We start from the raw sequence: 20,327 nt of genomic DNA, 5'->3' as shown, positions 1-20,327 counted from the left end.
GGCATTAGTATTATCCTGTGATATAAATAGTGACGTTAGAATAATTCAAGCACTGGGTAATGTAAAACAACAACTAATATTGAACAAAGCATTACCTTGCCGCACTTCGAAACGAGATCGGGCAATAGCACTTTCTACCGGTCACGGTGGCAATACTAAACGAGCCAATGAATATGAATTTTAGAACGAGTGAGAATAAATGAGAGACGTAATGATGAGAACAAACAGAATGTGTAGGTGAGATGAAGTTATAGTTGTTTGATACAGGAATCTCAGCATAGAAACTCGACGGCAGCGAGTGTTTGAAGGCAATCGAATACACTTGGACAAAAGCATGTTGTACGACTATTCGATTGGCAAGGGAAAAATTAAAATAAACACAATTAAAAATACACATAAAAACTTATACAAAAATTTAGGTGGAATAATGAACATAGAGGGATAAAGAAACGTGGGCTTCCTGGTGCGTGGAGGATCCACTTGCGACGACGCAAGGCACTGTGATGGCACAACACAGTTTGGAAGAGTGATCTATGAGGGAGTTCGTGAGTTAGAATCAGAGAGTGAGTAAGAGTCTGAGTGTGTGCGTGAGTGAGATCAGTAAGTGAGTGAAGGAAAATTAGTGTGTGTGTGTGTGTGTGTGAGTGAAAACAGAGAAGGGATGGGAGATAAACCTAGAACTTAAGGGGAAAGGGGAAATGCTTACCAATGTGCAAAGGGGCAATTGACAATGGCCCTTAATCGTAGAGGTGCACGGCGTGGTGGCGGAGGGTGTCCTATGCGAGGAAAAGAGGGATCTCGTGAGAAGAACACGGTAAGGTAACCAGAAAGGGAGAAAACATCACTGAGGGGTGAGAAATAACGGGGAAGGGGCCTTACTGAAGTTGCTCAGGCAATAGAGCTTGTCAGCAACAACTTCACAATCACACAGCACTAAGGTGTTTAGAAAATTGAAGAAGGAAATTCTAGAGTCTGTTACAGGTGAAATGAAAATGGAAGAAAACTTAACACATGCAATCCAAGAATATGAGGTAAGTGCTGAAACGTGGAGGTAGGGAATTTCGTTGAAGAGAAGTGGGGAAGAAACTAAAGGGGAAAAAAGGAGAAAGAATCAGGGAAGAAGAAACCGAAAGCAAGGGAAGGAGGCTTGTCGCCTTGGGCTTGAGTATTACAAAGAAACCAAAGGAATTTTGGATGTACGGAAACTCTAGTTGAGAGAGATCTCTACGTGCATGAAAGTGATATATATATATATATATATGTATATTTATGGCAGCTGGAAATCCTAGAGAAAGAAAGGGGAGGAAGGGACCTATATATAAGTTTGGATGTTAAGTAATTGAACTTGGGCCTTTTCTTGGGCTTTTGGTTTTTAAAAGTGAGTTGGGCCATTTGAACTGATATAAGAATCTCCCGAACTTGTCCATATTTTTATGGGCCAAGTTCCCAAAATTTCCAATGGGCATCTTCTCAAATTCTAAAATAATCTAATTTGTCCAATAAATGTTTTGAGTCAATTACCAAATAAATAGATTCTATTTGGTTCATAAAATATTAAATAATTTTAACTTAATTTTCAAGTCCAATAAAAAAATTCATATCCCACCTAACAAAATTTTTGGCCTTGAGCTTATTCCAAAAGTACTCGTTAAATTTTATTTGAGTTTTCCATATATATTAACCTAAAATATTGTATAGAACTCGCGTTTGGCTTAGGCTTGATGCTAAGCTTCGGTGTTACACAGAAACATTTAGAGCAACCGAGATCCAATAATATCAGTCTATGTTTGTTCAAAAAGCGTGATCTCATTTGGCGAGAAGGCTGAGTGGCCAGTACTGTACTACTAAGCGCACTCTCGTTGAATTTGCTAAAGTTAAAGTACATTTTTTATGAATGTAAGATGAATTTAACATTTAGCTACTACATTCACATAAGTTTCTACATTGAAATAGCCATTTTTTCATTATATGACAATAAAATAATATAAGATGAATTTAACTTTGACTATTCACATCAAATCTCCACATTAGATTATCCATTTATTCATTATATAGTAATGAATAATTAATAATTTTTTAATTTTTTAATTTTTTTAATTATGAATTTATTTTATTTTATCATATTTTACTATTCATAATATTATCTATTAATTAGTAATTATATTCTAATTATATTTTTTCAATTTTCATTTAAAATGGAGAGAGAAATAATTAATATTAAAAGAAGAGAAAAAGAATATAAAATAGATTTGATGAATGAATAGTTTTTTTTAAATTTAAAAATTATTTTAAATATTACTGTAACTATATTCTAAATATTTAAAATATAGTTATTTCAATATGAACTATTTAATAATTAAATTTTCATTAAATTTAACTTTTAACTAATTCAATAAAAATGTCCTAACTAAAGAAGTTCTTTTATAATTCTTTTCTCCCATTGATGGACTCTCAGCTTGCACGTGGTCGGACGGAAGATCAAGATGGCTAATTAAGTCAAGGTCTATTCATGTGGCCCAGAAAGTCAAGGTCTCTTACTATGGGCCACACGAAATACGGTAATAGATTTGGTTGCTTCCTGACGGGCAATGAAGGGCTATCATACTTTTTGAGATTTCTTTTGGTTAAAGCAGTAAAAAGAAAAAGGAAAAAGGAAATTAAAGGAAAGAAGATCGATCAGTGCAGAAGTTTCACACGATGTTTGCATGTTTTTTTTTTTTTTTTTTTTTCCTAAGCACGATGTTTGCACGTTGGAAATGCAAAACGCTGAGAAACTAGCGTACCCTCCGGCCTTCTATATCCACACAATGGTTTTGGCCCTTTAAACTTTGCCCACACGCATTACTATTTATTGACCACAGGCAATCACAGCGTTGACTGGACCCATACTCTTTCTGAGTTCCTCCGCTCGATATAAATGCGTCCAAAGGTCCTTCTGGCCTCCAAGTTATCAGCTAGACTTTTCTCTCTTGAATTCTGTAACATTCTTTTCTTGGCTTCGGGACCTGCAACTTTATCTGATATACTTCTAGTATCCCTCGAACCTTTCAGCAATGAAGGTAAGAATCTGATCCCTTTCCCTCGAGCTCTATCTCTCTTTCGCTCTCCTTGTCTCCGCCTTAATTAAAAGACCTTTTTTGTCTCTCCGATGGCAAAACTTTATCGGGTTCCCTAACCATTTGATAATTTTATTTTTATTTATACGAGTCTCTGATTTACAAAACTCTGACTAGAGCTCTATCATGTTTTATGACAGAAAGTGGTTTTGAAAGTGGAACTGCATGATGACAAAGGAAAGCAAAAGGCCATGATGAAAGTATCGGGCCTTTCAGGTATAGAGTTTTACTTCGTTGTGATTCCACTTCAAGTCCTTTGTTTGGCTGTCTCTGTATTATGACTACTCCTGTAATCGGTTCATTTTATTTCTTTCTTAACGTTTCCTTTATTTAAAGCAAGTAACACCCAGTAGATAGTAAAGTATGGCAGCCAAGCTTACAAATTTGACTGGTTTTTGTGTTGTAATTCCGTAGGCGTTGATTCCATCACCTCGGACTTGGAGGACAAGAAATTGACGGTGATCGGGGACATCGATCCGGTTGATATAGTGAGCAAGTTGAGGAAGCTCTGCCCCACAGAGATACTCTCTGTTGGACCAGCAAAAGAGCCTGAGAAGAAGAAGGATGAGCCCAAGAAGGCAGATGAAAAAAAGAAGGATGATATGGCTGAGCTTTTGAAAGCGTACCAAGCCTATAACTATAATCCTTACATGGCCACACATTATTATGCAGAGGAGGATCCTAACAGTTGCGTGATCTGTTAATTCTTATATCTTAGAAGAATTATACGAACGTCCAAAAGGCTGGTGTTCAAGCATACAGGTCTCTACTGTACAGTAGTAGGTGGTAGTGAGTTGATTGATCTTTATGTTTCGTTGGTGTTGCACGCTTGGGATGTTACGTACATCGTTTTGGTTGGTGGGTTTTAAACTTTTACATCAATGGAAGAGTTTTTAGTACTTTCAAGTTGTGTAGAACTTACGATCAGCTTAATAGCGCCTTGGTTAATGGTTTAGGTAATAATGATAAATACAGAGTTATTGTAAGTATCGTACATTTTTTTTTTTTAAAAATAAAATATATTATTAAAAAATTAATTTTTTTAATTTAAATCTTATATTTATTTATTTATTTTTTAAAATGTAAATATACGACACTTGTAAATTCTATAATTGTAAATCATTTCTAACTTAAAAACGATATGAATCTCTCTTTGGGCATGTAAATTAATTTCAAATGAAACTGATGCTGTAATATCAAAGAGTTGCAATGCTAAAAACAGTCACCGTTTACAAAACGATGGATCGAGAAAAATAGATAACCTCGCTCATCTATACCGAGTTGGAGAGGATTTTAAGCGCAGGCTTTACATATTTAAGTTCTAGTTGGGCTAATTTCCACCACTACAGAAAAAGAAATAAATGTCTCCATCGGTTATGAAGGAAATTTGAACTTGATCTCTCTTTGGTGTCACTTGGTGGGTCATTTACATCACATCGCAACAACAAAAGTTTGTCTCTAGCGACCGATTAGTCATAATGATGTGACTTTAGAAACAAATTACACGTAAGACTCTGTATGCGATCGTTATCCAACTCCATCCTCTTTATTCGTTATGACATTACAAGAAAGAAAAAGGATGGGACAAAAGCTGAAACGCCCGCACGAGTTTCATAGAGTTATTTCCAGACATAAAATCATATCTTAAAATTATAAATTAATTCTAAGATCTCTATAAAACGTAAATTTTATTTGTTTAAAACAACTATTCCATTATAATTATTCTAATCCACAAAATTTCAAAATAAACATTAACATTCCTAAATATCAAGTTAACAGAACAAAAGAAATATGTTGGACTTCGGACAAAGGAAGAGGTGGGGAACGGCAATATTGAACAAGAATTCAGACAAACGGACTCAGGCGGCCGAAACCCTAGAAATAGTAGTGTCAGGTGCACGTTGTCCAACAAATACCGATGAGGAGTTCTGATTTGACACCGAGAACAATATGAGAGAGCAAGATCCGAGAGAGAAAGATATGAGGGAGCGGTTGAGGTAGGGTTAGGCAGAAGAATTAAGAGAAATAGAGAGAGAAGTTATGTACTGAGGTGCATGGTGGGTGTGAAGTGGGCAGAGTGAATTAGGGACGTGCATAGCAGGAAGAGGAAGCGACTCGTAGTCAATAACGTGGGTGAGTTTGGGTATGTACTTTCTCAGATAGATACATGAAATCCGTCGTGTATCTTTGAGAGTGCTGGTGGTAGGACTACCCTATAAGCCACTGGGCCAATCCGATCAAGTATCTTAAAGGACCTGACATATCTAGAGCTCAACTTGCCCTTCTTCCCAAATCTCATGATGTCTCTCATCGGTCAAATACTCAAGAATACCTTATCCCTGACTTCAAACTCTAATTGACAACGCCGATTATCTGCATAACTCTTATGACGACTCTAAGTTGCTCTCATTCTGGCTCGAATGGTCTCTATCTTCTCTGTTGTTTTCTAGACCCAAAATTTATCTTTCCCCTACTTCGTCCCAAAACAAGAGAGATCTACATCTCCTACCATATAGTGCTTCATAAGGTGCTATCCCAATACTAGCCTAGTAGCTGTTATTATAAGCAAACTCGACTAAAGGCAAGTGTCGTATCGAGATTCCCTTGAAATCTAGCATACACACCTTCAACATGTCTTCCAAAATTTGAATGGTCCTTTCAGACATACTATCTGTCTATAGGTGAAAAGCAATGCTGAAATTTAAACTAGTGCCCATGGCCTTCTGTAAACTTCGCCAAAATTTTGAAGTAAAATGAGGATCCCTATCCGACACAATGGACACATGGACTCCATACATCTCACTATCTCATGTACATACAACTCGACTAGTTTCTCCAGCTTCTAAGAAATCTTGATAGGCACAATGTGAGCAGTCTTCATCAAGCGGTCCACTATCACCCATATATCATCCTGCCTAGTCAGTGTTCGTGGTAGGCTTGTAACAAAATCCATAGAAACATGCTCCCACTTCTATTCTGGAATCTAGAGTGGTTGCAATAACCTTACTGGTCTCTTAAGTATGCCAGCCAAACTGACAAATTTGACTGGTTTTTGTGTTGTAATTCCGTAGACGTTGATTCAATCACCTTGGACTTGAAGGACAAGATCAAACTGACAGTGATTGGGGACATCGATCCAGTTGATATGGTGAGCAAGTTGAGGAAGCTTTGCCGCACAGAGATACTCTCTGTTGGACCAGCAAAAGAGCCTGAGAATCCTAACAGTTGCGTGATCTGTTAATGCTTATATCTTAGGAGAATTATATTAATGTCCAAAAGGACATTGGTGTTCAGGAATAGAGGTTTTTTTTTAAAAACATGGGAAATTCATTTCATTAATTAAACAATAGTACAAGGCTTATCTGTCATTACAACAGACATACACTCAGGAAGGCCCTCCTCTAACAACACTCTTTCACTCCTAGATCTTATAGCTACTTTTGCAGCTTCGTGAGCTGCCTTATTACAGCATCCGAAAACAAAAGAAAGTTGCCATAACGGAAACAAACTTAAAACCTGTTTTGTATCCTCAATAACTTGCCCCATCCAGGAGTTGTCCTCTGCACTTGACTTGACAGCATCTACTACAGCTTTTGCATCCCCTTCGAATTCTACCATATTGAACCCCAAATCTTGACATAGTTCCATAGCTCTCAAGAGAGCAAAACTTTCAGCCAGGAAAACTGAACTTATATTATCTCTTGAAGCCACCAAAGTAGCCTGCAAGTCACCTTTGCTATATCTGATAACAACTCCCATGCCCATCCTTTCCTCTTTCTTATCAAAAGCTGCATCAAAGTTAGCTTTGAAAAAAGGCCATGTTGGTGGTTTCCATTTCATAACCTCGGTCACTGTCTGGATTCTCTCAATAGTACCTGGAATCTTGCAGTGCACCTTTCTAAAGAGACTCAAGTCAGACTTGGCTAGTTCTAGAATTGTGCTGGGGCTTTTAAACTGGTTTTCAAAGACCATTGCATTTCTTCTGTTCCAAAGCTGATGGAAAATAACTGAAATAAACTCTAAGTCCTCCTTATCCAGTCTCAACAATAAGGCTGATCATAAGGACTGAAAGTCAACGAAATTACTTTGCCATTTCTTCACTGGACTACCTTCTCCACCCATTACATCAGCTACTGCAGGACATGTCCAGAGTACATGAACCACAGACTCTTCCTCTCTTTTACAGATTGGGCATAAGCAGTTGTCAACAATATGCTTCTTTTGGAGGTTCTCTTTTGTTGGTAGGATATTATTCAATATGCTTTAGGAATTGAGGTTAGTAGGTGATAGGGCTGTACACCGATGGGTTCGGTGTCGGTTTTGGTGCAAAACCGAGACACCACCGACGTCTGTTATGGGTAGGTTGAACCGGCCGAAACCGATGGTTTGGGGATAAAAAACTAATCATATTGGTCTTGACGTGCGTCGGCGCGGTCTTCGGTCCACCGTCGGCGTTTTCTGTGAAGGAGGAGGAACTGTCTCGCCGTCGCTGCCATGGAAGAAGAAGAGAGTTGCAGAGGGTAGGAGGAAGAAGATGACGCGGGGAAGAAGAAGAGGGGCCTAGGGGGGGTTATTAATTCATCTTAAAACGGCGCCGTTTGGCTTTTAAGCAAGCCAAACGGTGCCGTTCTATTTTAATTTTTTTTTAACTTTCAAGCTTTAAAACGGCGCCGTTTCACTTATAATAAGTGAAACGTCGCCGTTTTATATACATATATTAAAAATATATATAAATAGACCGGATCGGCCGGTTCAGCGGTTTTCCAAGGGTTCAAACCGACGCCGAACCGCCGATATCAGTTTTCCTTCAATTTCTCTCGACCGCCGACCGGTTCTTTGCCGGTTCCGGCCGGTTCCGTGCTCCGGTGGTCGGTCTGATCGGTTCACGGTCGGTTCTGGCGGTTCCTGTACAGCCCTAGTAGGTGATAGTGAGTTGATTGATCTTTATGTTTCGTTAGTGTTGCGCGCTTGGGATGTTACGTACATTGTTTTGGTTAGTGGGTTTAAACTTTTACATCAATGGTGTAGAACTTCACTCAGCTTAATAGTGCCTCTGGTTGGTTTACGTCGTAATGTTAGTTACAATTATAAATTATGTAAATATTCTATATTTTTTAAAAAAAAATAGAATTTATTATTAAAAAATTAATTTTTTTATTTAAATATCATATTTTTTTATTTAAATAAATACGCGACACTTGCAAATTTTATAACTGTAAATTTCTGTCAACTAAAATATGATACGAATCTCTCTTTGGGCATTTAAATTTCAAATGAAGTTGATGCTCATTTATACCGTGTTGGAGAGAATTTTAAGCTTCGGCACTACATATTTAAGTTCTAGTTGTGACTTTTCCACCACTAAGAGCATTGGCATTAGAAACATAGAATGAGTCTAATCTTTAAAATTTAATGAATTTATATTTAAAATTACTGTATTAGATTCACTAAATACTAAAATTTGAAATTTTTAGTTACAGTGCATTTCACTTCATTTTCAAATTTAAAGATTCACTATTCACACTCTATAACTATTATTTTATTTATTTAAATTATTATTTTTCGATTTTAAGCCATAATATATTTAAGTTAAAAAATAATGATTTAAGTATCAAATTAAATTATTAATTAATATATAGTTAATGTAATTATAAAATATAAAAAAAATAAATTAAAAATATTATTATTAAAAAATTATATTATATTATTATTTTAACAAATCTAACTAATAGATATAACTCTTGATCTCTATTTGATGTCACTTGGTGGGTCATTTACAACACATCGCCACAATAAAAGTTTGTCTCTAGCGACCAATTAGTCATAATGATGTGACTAAGAAACATATTATACGCAAGACTGTATGCGATTAATTGCAGATCGATGTGCATATTATGATTTCATCTTATCACATTATTTGCTATTTATTCTTCGTTTGTTACACAGTTTAATTGAGATAAGATCACATATTTTTTCAAAAATTAAATAAAATATTTTTATAATATAATTTTTATTTAAAAATTTTAAAAAAACTAAATTCTTTATTATATTTTATTTATAAATTTAAAAATTTTATAATAATTATATAAAATAAAATAAGATAAAATAATTTGATTTTGTATAATCAAACCAACCTTTAATATCATCTTTATTCGTTATGACATTAGAAGAAAGAAAAGCATGGGACAAAAGCTGTAACGCCCACATGAGGTTCATAGAGTTATTTCCAGACATAAAATCATATCTCAAATTTATACATTAAGGGCTAGTTTGGATTCGCAAGTCATCTCAGCTCATCTCAGCTTATCTCAACTCATCTCACTACTATTCATTACTATTCAGTAACTTTAACTCACAAATCTCACTACTATTCACAACTCATCTCATTACTATTCACAATCTATCTCAACTCATCTCAGCTCAGCTCATCTCAAGTCATATTCGAATCCAAACATCTCCTAATTCTAAGTTCTCTATAAAACGTAAATTTCATTCATTCAAAACAACTATTCCAATATAATTATTCTAATCTATAAAATCTCAAAGTAAACGTTTACATTCCCAAATATCAAGTCGAACAAAACAAATATGCTAGACTTTGGGCAAAGGAAGAGGTGGGAGACGACGATGCTGAACAAGAATTTGGGCAAAGGAACTCAAGTGACCGGAACCCTAGAAGCAGCAGTGTCGGCACACGTCATTCAACAAATGCTGACGAGGAACTCCGATTTGACACTGAGAATGATGAGAGAAAGGGAAATCCAAGAGAAAGATGGGAGGGAGCGGTTGAGGTAGGGCTTGGGCAGAAGAATTAAGAGAAATAGAGAGAGTAGTTATGTAGTGAGGTGCATGGTGGGTGTGAAGTGGGCAGAGTGAATTAGGGATGTGCATAGCGGGAAGATTAGGAAGAGAACATGACTGGGAAGGAGAGAAAAATGACAGAAAGGAGACGAAATTAGGAGGGAAGGTGATAGGGAAAAGAGGGAATATTTACAAGAAAAAGGCTACTTTGCCTCTCAATTTTGCCCACTCAATTTGACCGCTGGTCAAAATTTTTTATTTTTTTTTTACTTAGTGATTAAGAAAATATTTTTAAATATATTAATGTATTTTTTAAAAATATTTAAATGTATTAAAAAAATGTAAAAAAAAAATATTAGGCGGTACGCCCAGCGGTAAGAGCGGGGCGGCAGAGTAGCCCCGCTCTATTTACAAAGGTTTCTTACCGAAACGGAGACATTTTATTTTATTTATATTTTCTTTTAACTATTACAAACAAAATATATTTGTATTTAATATTTAATATTTGTATTAATATTAAAATTTAATATTAAAAGAGAAAGGTAGTTGGACGTGAAAGTTATAAAATATTGATTTAATCTTTCTATAATGACACTTCAAATATGATTAAGAATGTTAAATTACTAAAACTCGAAGTTTTATAAATATTTCATTTAATTAGTCTAATGCAGAAATTTTAACTAAAACAATTAAAATTTACTTAAATTTGGGAATGACTATTGCTCTTGGAGGCTGCCCACCTCCATACTTGATGAAAAAATAAAAAAATAAAAAAATAAAAAAGATCATAAGTAAATGGAACAGTGAATATATTTTGAGCGTCAATTTGGGCGTGGAATTTATCGTACGTGTAGCAGCAGCACTCGTTCACATAAATACTGTTAGGAAAAGTTTTCGATTCTGTGCACCAAACGAAAGTCGATTAATGTAACAATATGAATTGAAGGAGAAAATACTTTTTCGTACAGAGGATCTTATTCTTTTTTTAAAAAAAATTCTTTTATTTTTTTTATAATAAAAAAGGTTATGTAAATACTAGAAAAAAATTATTTTACTCACTAATTCTTATCGCTTTAATTGATTGCTCAGGATTTTTTTTTATTTTTTTACTTAATGATTAAAGAAATAATTTTAAATATATTGATATATTTTTTATTTTTTAAAATATTTAAATATATTAAAAAAATATGAATATAAAAATAAAATAAAATAATTGTAAAAATAACAAGCAGTCAAGTGATCAGAGTAGCCCAACTTTGGCCTTGTATGTTTTCAGAAAATATTTTATCTTATCTTATCTAATTATTATAACTTTTTCAACTTCTAATATAAAATAAAATAAATAATTTAACTTTTTAAAATTTCAAAACAAAAATAATATTAAAAAATATATTATAATAATAATTTATTCAATTTTTTAACTTTAATCTCAACTCATCCCATTTCATCTCATCTCATTTGAGAAAACAAACGAGACCCAAACGAGGTTAACTGAGTTTAGTCTAATTTTAAATTAAGTCTAACATCCAAACACTCAACTCTCAAATTATTAAATTCATTCAAATTCAAAATCTTCTTACACGTTGGACCCAGAACTTTTTTCAATTTAAAATATTTTTATACGTGAGACCTACAACCTTTTTCAATTTTCTATAAAAAGTAATAAATTTATTTTAACATATAAATATACTTTAAATTTAGTTTAAATAAATTTTACATAACTTTCTTTACTATTCAATTTAGTACTATTCATAAAATAAATAAATAAAAAAAAAACTCTCAACTAGACTGAATTTAGTACAACATCCAAGGCAGCCTATTAATTCACGATTTGGTTAGCTAAACCGGTTGTACCTAAAAAGCAAAACTCATTTCTTCGATACAGAACCGTTTCGTTATGGTATCTAAAAACCCGAACCCGGCTGAGGTCTTCTACTTGAACCCAAACGGAATGGCTCATCCCGGGCTCGGACCCTTCGCCACCGCCATTACTACCACAACGACGGCCTCGACTACCGCTTCTTCGGAGGACTCTCACTTGACTATAAAGATCTGAAAACCCTACACTATTACTAAGTCCAGAGAGAGCTGGACAGATCCCGAGCACGACAAGTTCCTCGAGGCTCTCCAACTGTACGTAAAGGAATCCAGCTTACTTATTTTATTTTTAATATTCAACGTCAAAAGTTAGGGTTTATATATATGTATGTTTATTTCTATGTGAATTAACACTTTGGACAACAACAACGCGATACGATCAAATTGGTTTAAAGTGGAACGGCTCTCTCTCTCTTTCTCTCTCTCTCAAATTGCAAATTTGCAGTTTATTTGTTTAATCTTTTTGAAAATTCTAATTATATGTGCTTCTCGATATGAATTAGATAATGGTTCAAGAATTACACTACTTTGGCTCTTTGTTGAGTCAACTTAGAGGTTTTTGGTGTGCTTAAAGCCCGATTTACTTGCTTGAAAGTAACAATCTTTGTGGGTGAACTTATATTATAGTAGTATTTTTTCTGTATATGATATATTTCATATCTAATAATACAACAAGGAATACTCTAAAACATTATTTAAGATGAAAAAATATAATCTGTTCATCAACATGAAGATGCTTAATGCATGTCATGTTTGTAACATATCATGAATTACAAATTATGTTCTCCCTTCAATGGAAAACTCAATATTTGCATTCGAAATTATGGTCCTAGAGAAGAGCCAGAACGGGGTTGGAGAGGAATAAGAGATAATAGGCCAAAGTCATTTGTTGTTGGTTGAAAAATACATCTTTTGGCTTTCACAAACTTTTGAGCTAAAAGAATATACATTTTACTAAAGATTCAGGTTAAATTTTTGAGTATTCTAAAAAATGTCCATGCATATATTTATTAGGTTTTTTTGGAGGGGCCTGTGAGTTTTTTTAAATAGGTTTGAGGTAGGAGAGTATTTTGAATTATTGTAAACTAAAGCATTTTAAAACTTTTTTTGAGGATAGGGGAGAGGGTTTTGGGGTTTGTTAGAATTTGGTGGTTCAAGGGTTTTTTTTTTTTTTTGATAAGTTCAAGGGTTATTTAAAAAGTATGGGGAATAATTTTGTAGACAAGAGAGGAGTTTTTTTGGAATTTTATTTGTATTTTGAAGATGACGGGTTTATTTTAATTTTATTATTTTGGGAAAAGTATTTTTTGACAGTTTTTTAAGAAAAGCTTTATTTGTTTTGGGGGAGAGAGAGAGAGAGAGAGAGAGAGAGAGGACCCGGTCACCCCTTGCCTCCACCTCTGATGAGTCCTATTTTCATTATTCCCTGATATTATATTATGTTCTTTTATCATATTCAGCTTTGACCGTGACTGGAAAAAGATTGAAGCATTTGTTGGGTCTAAGACTGTTAGACAGGTAATCTCAAATGCAGAATTCCCATTTTGTTTGCAATTTTTTCATTGCATTGTTTCTACATCCTTTATGTGTGTTGCAACTAGATCAGGATTATTTTATTTTCTCGTTAACCCAGGTCACTTTCTTTATCTTTTCTATTCCTTTTCTTGGTTATTATCATGTTTTTCTGTCTCAAATAGTGGGGAGGGATAAAGAGTTCTTGATTGTTCCACTTGTGCGTCATTCAGGGTGTCTGCTTTGTACTTGCTTTTTTTTTTTTTTAATAACAACACAAAATGTTGAAAATGAGCTGTTAAGGTGTAACTTTCCTGTTTGTTTTCTTTCCTAAATTCTTCTTGTGCTTTGTATTGTTGTTTTGCTTCCCATTTATGTTGCTAAATTTCCATCATGGCTCTCTCTCTCAATGTAGTGGCAGTCTCTTAGGTTTGTTGTTAGGTTATTTGGCCGTAAAACTCTGTTTGTACACTATCATTGAGCTGGTACTGGAAACAAAAGAAGTAACGTTTTAGTTATTTTGTTGACCTGAATTATATTTCCTGGAAATTAAAGAATGCTTAGTGTCCTCTCCCGTTTCAGTCACTACTTATGGTGGAGGATGCATTGTATGAAGCTGATAGAATATTATGATTCTCATTTGGCTAGCATAATACCATGCAATTCTCAAATCTCGTGTTAACTTTAATAGTCTATTTAAATTGTCTTTTCTGTACTCATAAAAAATTATCTTTTCTATGAGAAACGTCATTATAATTTAATAAAAAACTGTTTATAAGTTATAATTAAATGAATTATACAACTTATCAAAAAAATTAAATGAATTATACTTATTTGATGTTTAGTTTTTTAAATGTTTTTTTTTTTGTGATCTTTAGGAATTTATTTTACATTGTCAAATGCATTGAAGACAATGAATGACTTTTTCATTTAACTGATGCAATTTTTTTAATCTCATGTATTTTAATTCATTTAGAATTGAATGCCAATACCATCGAGGACACCTTTTGCAGATACGTAGCCATGCACAGAAGTACTTTTTATGAAGGTTCAAAAGAACGGGACAAGTGAACATATGCCACCACCTCGGTCAAAAGGAAAGCTGCTCATCCATATCCTCAGAAGTCTTCAAATAATGGTCAGCAAACTTTATTTACGGTATGATTTAGTTTTTAACACCAACTTGGTGCAACCCCAGGCTCAAATATGTCATATATAGCAGCTCCAGTGATCTTGCAAGTGTCAGGATCTTTTCAAACCCCATCTACTTTACTTGAATCTGGATATGTCTTAAGGCCTGATTCCTCATCAATGCTTAGGGGTCCTATTACTGGTTCTGCTGTGTCTTCCTGGACAAACAACAGTATGCAGACCATTAATATATTGCATAGGACAAAAGGTTTGCTTCTCACTGTTTTGGATTGTACTATATCAATCTGATATCTGGTCTATGGATTGTATAAGTCTTTGTGGCATCTAAGTGCCGTGTGTTTCCGTATGATGTTTGCTTTCCAGTGCCTATAGTGGCAAATAACTGTTGCAGTAGCACTAAAAGCACCCCGAGAGTACTGCCAACTGTCGAAACAATCAATAAAGGAAATCATAACCATCCATTAAGAGGTGAGCACTTTAAATTCTTCATATTTGTATTCATTCTTTCTAGAACTGTCGTATTACCTTCCGGATTTAGTTTTGATTTTCTTCATCTTGCAAGTAGAATAAATCCATGGCAGATGATTTCTGCGGATAGAAGCACCAATTTTTTGTTCAATCATGTTTATGAGTGGTGGATTCTGACTGAAATAGCACCTTGTCTCCTTCGTGAAAAACCAATGGAGGACGTGGTCATGGGTTCCGATTAACCAAAAAAAAAAAGGAGAAACCATATTATCCTCTAACTATCTTCGTATTCAATTTCCAAAGTATAGTTTCCAAAAAAAATTTCATGAATGCTAGATAATTTCCAAAAGGTGACCCGTTGAGATTTTGATAAACATCCTTTTATGTGACTTAAGTTGAGGAATATACTATCATTTGGCTGGATACGGGATACATATTGTAGGTGTGTGCCTTCGTCTTTTAATCATGATGATAATTAAAAAAATGGTGGTTTTAACTTTTGTTGCATGCTATCAGTGATTCATAGTGTGTATATGTATCCTACTTATAAAAAAAATAATGTATACATATGATGCTTTTATTACATGTTAATTGTGATTTGTAATGTAAGACCCCCTTCCAAGGGTTTAGGAATGTTACTTCATCTCATTACATAGCACCAAGGTGTTAAGAGTTCTAATAAACCAGACTGCTCAAAGCATTTTATTTAAATAAAATACCAAACTAATGAATCTCATAAAATATGGAAAATGAAGAAACATAAACTTCAAACCTCGTCTTAAACATAAAAGTAATATCCTATGTGCTTGGCACTTATTCTATCCTTAACTAAGATGGCCCTTCTTCTGTCCCTGGCCTGCAAACTACTCCTCAAAGGGAGTGGTTTTATGTTGTGGCTGAAGTAACATATAATCTTCTCCGCTGACCTTTTTCTTGAATTCATCTACTAGGGCTTCAGAATGGAGGGTGGCAGAGAGTGTATGGTGGGTTTTGTTTTGAGACTGCTAGTGTTACATTTTGATTCTTGGGCTCAGGGGTCTCTTTTTATAAAAGCTGGAAACTCAAGAGGAAAGGGACTGTGCAGTATAGTTGATTCTACCTAGGGCTTCAATTCCTTCATAAACAGCTCCTTGTTTTCCTCTTAAAATCTCCGTAGAGATTTGATCCATATTTGTTTGCCTCTCTATTTCCTTTTCCACTTCTCTAAAATCCTAAGCAGGCTGCACTTTCTTTTAGAAACAAATCCTTCCCATTTTTAAAGATAAACATCTAATTTAAAACAGAACCATCATACAGCATATATATATATATATATATATATATATGAGAAATGCTTTAGCCACAAAGAGATTCCACAAAAGTAAATTCACAATCTGACGTGCCTTAATGTGGTACGTTAGATTATAAAATTACTTTTATTGTAAAGTAGATCTAACATATCATATGAAGTCATATCAGTTTGTGGGTTTACTTTTGCAAGATCTCTTTGTGGTTGTAACACTTCTCTCTCTATATAAAAATAATTAAAGCATATCCACACATGCTGGAACATGTCCTATTATTATTCAACAAAATTCTTCATACTAAAGACATAAAGTAGGTCTTAGGTAATTTATTAAAAGAAAAAGTCTCAGATATTACACAATGTATGCATGCTCAAAATCTCTTTTTCTGATGCAGTTCTGCGCCCAAGTATACAGCTTTATTGGCGGCGTCTTTGATCCAAATGCTACTGGTCATCTGCAGAAGCTAAAAACGATGGACCCTATAGATGTTGAAACAGTATGTAAACCTATAATGTTTTACGTTACCCGGTTGTAGGATGCAGTATACTGTTGGGTAGGAAAGATGCTGCTTAATCTTTGCAAATTGTTTGAACTTCTAGTTTGATGTATAACATGGCAGAAGTGATCAAACTTGAGCACATAATTTTAACCAAATTTTCCAAGTTGTGAAAAATTTGACTATCATCAATCAAGGGTAAATTTTAGTTAGTCAGTGATCGATAATTATTGTAATTGAATAACATACATGTACTGAACATGGTTTTGCCTATTCTTTAATTAATATACTTTTACTTATAAAAAAAAAAAAAAACATTTCTATGCAAAATAGCCCATGCTTCAGCGTTTTGCACTTTTAGCATGTCTAGGCGCGCTTTTTGCACTTCAACTGGTACAATTATAAAGATAAACTTAGGTGTGGTTTGGATAGTAGGATAAGATGAGATGGGTTTAGATGAAAGTTGAAAGTTGAATAAAATATTGGTAGAATATTATTTTTTAATATTATTATTGTTTTGAGATTTGAAAAAGTTGAATTGTTTATTATATTTTGTGTGAGAATTTGAAAAAATTATAATGATGAGATGAGATAAAATATTTTCACCATCCAAACGGGGCTTTTTGCTCTGAAGATGACACAGTAATTTGTTCATATCTTTGGCTCTTCTCCAGGTGCTACTGTTAATGAGAAACCTATCCGTCAATCTGACCAGCCCTGATTTTGAGGATCATGTAAGACCCGGTTCTTCAAGATCTTTTTTGAATGGTTGAGAATATTTGGCAATCTGCATGATGCACAGGCACTGGTAAATTACCTATTGTGGTATAAGGGTGTCAAGGTATTCATTATTTTATTATTACTTTTCACCTACTTTTTACTACTATTCACTTCTATTCAATATTCTATCATTACTTTTCAATTACTTTTTTACTACTAGTCATAGAATACCTCACTACCCAAACACAACGTTTACTTTGGCTAGTCCATGACTCCTTTAGCAGCCAAAAAGTTAAATATGGCTGCTGCATTTTTGGCAGATATTGAATGGTATGAAGATGGTATTTTTAAGGCCCATTGTTGCATATGAATGAAAGTTTAACTTCTGTTGCTCTCCTTTGCAATCTTAAGGCCCATAGTTCTATATTAATTTTTGGGTTTGGGATATTCAGCTTACAATCATGTTTCCAAGTCTGATATATTACATATGATTTATTTTTTCTGTTGTTTTGGGTTTCTGCATTAATGGGTAAAAAACTGGCACAGGATGATCCGATAGACACCATATGACCCTGCACTCGGTTAGCTTGCCTGCAAGTGACGTTTCTATGTGATTTTACAGTTAGCTATGTGAATGCATTGCATTCTAAAATAGTTTCACCATCCGATTCTGCCACAAAATAAGGACATTCTTGTTTAACTAGAAATCATATAAGAAACTATTATAATTGTGGGTTTATTGGATTGTTTCATCAACTGTGATGGATTAGAATCCCCTTTTGACTCTTTGCCAGGGATTCCACTATTATTAAAGAACATAATAATGGTTAGTGAACCGTAATAGAATAATTCCATCATATTAATAGAGATTAGGGGATATAGGGGATATAATTCACATGGATACAGTAGTATTGCTTGGGCTGCTTCAATGGTGGACTTTACATTTTCTCTTTCACTTGTAGTGTGGGGAAGAACCTGACTAGAGCTTGTTATATGATTCTGGTCCTTATGTTCGCAAGTCTACATTGCCATGTGTGTCTTCAATCTTAACTTCTCGACACTATTCCTAGGTCAGGTAGTGGACCTCATTAATACTGGTACGATTATTATGCTCTTGCCTCATTCTAAGTAATTGCTTGTTTATACCAGTTCATCGATATAATTGCCTCTTTGTGGATATATGCTTATATTTTGCTTCAATGCAGAGAAGGTTGATGTCATCCATATAGATTGACACAGACACAATTACCTATGGTGAAGCTGATAAAGCCTTTTATAATGATCCGACCAAGAATGTTGCATAACATGGTAGAAAAAATGAGATCAAGTTTTTGTTCTTACCTTGTTTGTTGCGCTTGCGATCTCTTCATAAGATTCTACACAACCAACACTGATACTGCGAGGGGAAAGGTGATGATACGACAGGTTGAAGTCCTTGATGTTGATGATGATCTACTGCACTGGTTTGGGAGTAGTATTTTGCATATAGTGAGGCCATTGGCTAAATGCTTTAGCTTATAACCGTTTGCCATTTTGGCGTCATGTATATATCCGACAAAAGAATACGAATTGGATTAAGTGTACAATGTTGAGACTTGTTGCTGTCAAGTTTTGGCTTCTTAGGATTAATTTGCTGAGAAAATGTAGTATCTTGTGTGTGCCAGTGTAATCCTGTCTCAAAGGTACTAATTGGTGAGTTGCTCTGTATAATTAAATAACTTTTGATTTGTCTATTGATGTGTAATGGCATGGTGGTTTTATGGGCATTAGATTGGATTCTTCTAGGGTTTCCATGGTGTCTTTTGTCGCCCATCAGAGGCTGGCGGTAGGTTCTAGTCTCTCAAGAGAATTTGGCAGTGCAGGATGCAGCCAATATAGGCAAGGGTTGGGGAAAATCACTTGCAGGGGTCTTGATGCAGTTTGCTGATGTTGTAGTCCCTAGGCCGCAACAATTACCAAAGGTAGATTTACCTTTGCAGAAACCTCGCTTCAACGATGGGGAGATGTTTTTCGTCTTTCTCCAAAGCAGAGATTAAGCAATCGGCAGAGTCGTTCAGATTTTCGGTGGTGCTAAAATTTTTGCGACGTTGCCCTTTTCTAGATCATGTGAGGGGTTTTATTAAAAATAGATGGGGGCTTCGATTGATGTCGGTGCTGGGACAACTTCGTAATCCTCAGAATGTCTTGGTTCGATTGGCTAATGAGGATGACTTTGTCAGCGTTATGTCAAGTGGAAATGCAGAGATTGAGGGACTGTCATATAGGGTTTTCAATTGGATGCCGAATTTCAATAAGGAAGATGATTCGCCTTTAGTTCTTGTATGGATTATACTCCTAGGTTTGCCTCTGAATTATTTTCATGTATCCATTTTGAAGAGCATTGGTGGAGGGTTTGGAAGGTTTTTTAAGAGGGATAATGCTACAGCTTGTGTGACGCATCCGGAGGCAGCGCGTATTTGTGTTGAAATGGATGTTTCGAAGCCTTTGCGACATTCTTTTTGGATTGGTGTTCCAGGACTTGAGAATAGTCATTTTCAAGAGGTGATGTATGAGAATTTGCTAGCATATTGTTCCTGTTGTCGTATGCGAGGACACTTAGAACAGAGATGTGGAAGGCGTGATCGTTCTGAGAAAGTTGTGATTCAAACGGGCGGAAAGGGTAAGGGGTAAAGATCATCCCAAACAAGTTTGGAAGGTTGTAGGCGTTAAAAATCCTAAGAAAAATTCGCAAACTGTGGATTTTGATGTGCAATTAGAAAAGAATTTACGATGTGAGGCATTTTTACAGGGGATTAATTTGTGTCGAAGTGAAGCCAGGAATGTGTCCTTGCTTGTTTTGTATGTGGATAAAAAATGTGAGGTTCTTGCCCATTGTCAGCCGGAGGTGCTATTGGTTTG

The 20,327-nt window shown here is 34.8% G+C and overlaps 2 protein-coding genes and 1 pseudogene across 3 annotated transcripts in view; 2 read left to right on the top strand and 1 right to left on the bottom strand.

Annotated features, from left to right (window-relative positions):
- LOC109004502 (heavy metal-associated isoprenylated plant protein 39-like) overlaps positions 1-4,121 on the top strand; it is a 42,748-nt gene extending 38,627 nt beyond the window's left edge. Inside the window, exons 1-3 of one of the 2 annotated variants that reach the window (XM_018983065.2) lie at positions 2,906-3,059; positions 3,257-3,332; positions 3,531-4,121. In XM_018983065.2, the coding sequence (XP_018838610.1) occupies positions 3,054-3,059; positions 3,257-3,332; positions 3,531-3,820 (372 nt within the window). In that variant the 5' untranslated portion in view covers positions 2,906-3,053 and the 3' untranslated portion in view covers positions 3,821-4,121. Of the gene's footprint in view, positions 1-2,905; positions 3,060-3,256; positions 3,333-3,530 lie in introns of those variants that run through there. The other variant, XM_018983063.1, reaches the window with a different exon arrangement.
- Positions 4,122-6,455: 2,334 nt separating this feature from the next.
- Positions 6,456-7,088, bottom strand: LOC118344864 (uncharacterized protein YpeP-like). The gene has a single exon (XM_035686586.1). The coding sequence runs from the start codon at positions 7,086-7,088 to the stop codon at positions 6,456-6,458; it is 633 nt and encodes a 210-aa protein (XP_035542479.1).
- A 4,725-nt stretch (positions 7,089-11,813) lies between these two features.
- Positions 11,814-19,098, top strand: LOC109004457 (annotated as a pseudogene).
- The last annotated feature ends 1,229 nt before the right edge of the window (positions 19,099-20,327 follow it).

Source organism: Juglans regia, chromosome 16 (assembly GCF_001411555.2).
Source record: "Juglans regia cultivar Chandler chromosome 16, Walnut 2.0, whole genome shotgun sequence".
Taxonomy (NCBI): Eukaryota; Viridiplantae; Streptophyta; class Magnoliopsida; order Fagales; family Juglandaceae; genus Juglans; species Juglans regia.
This window is presented reverse-complemented; position numbering and strand designations above follow the sequence as displayed.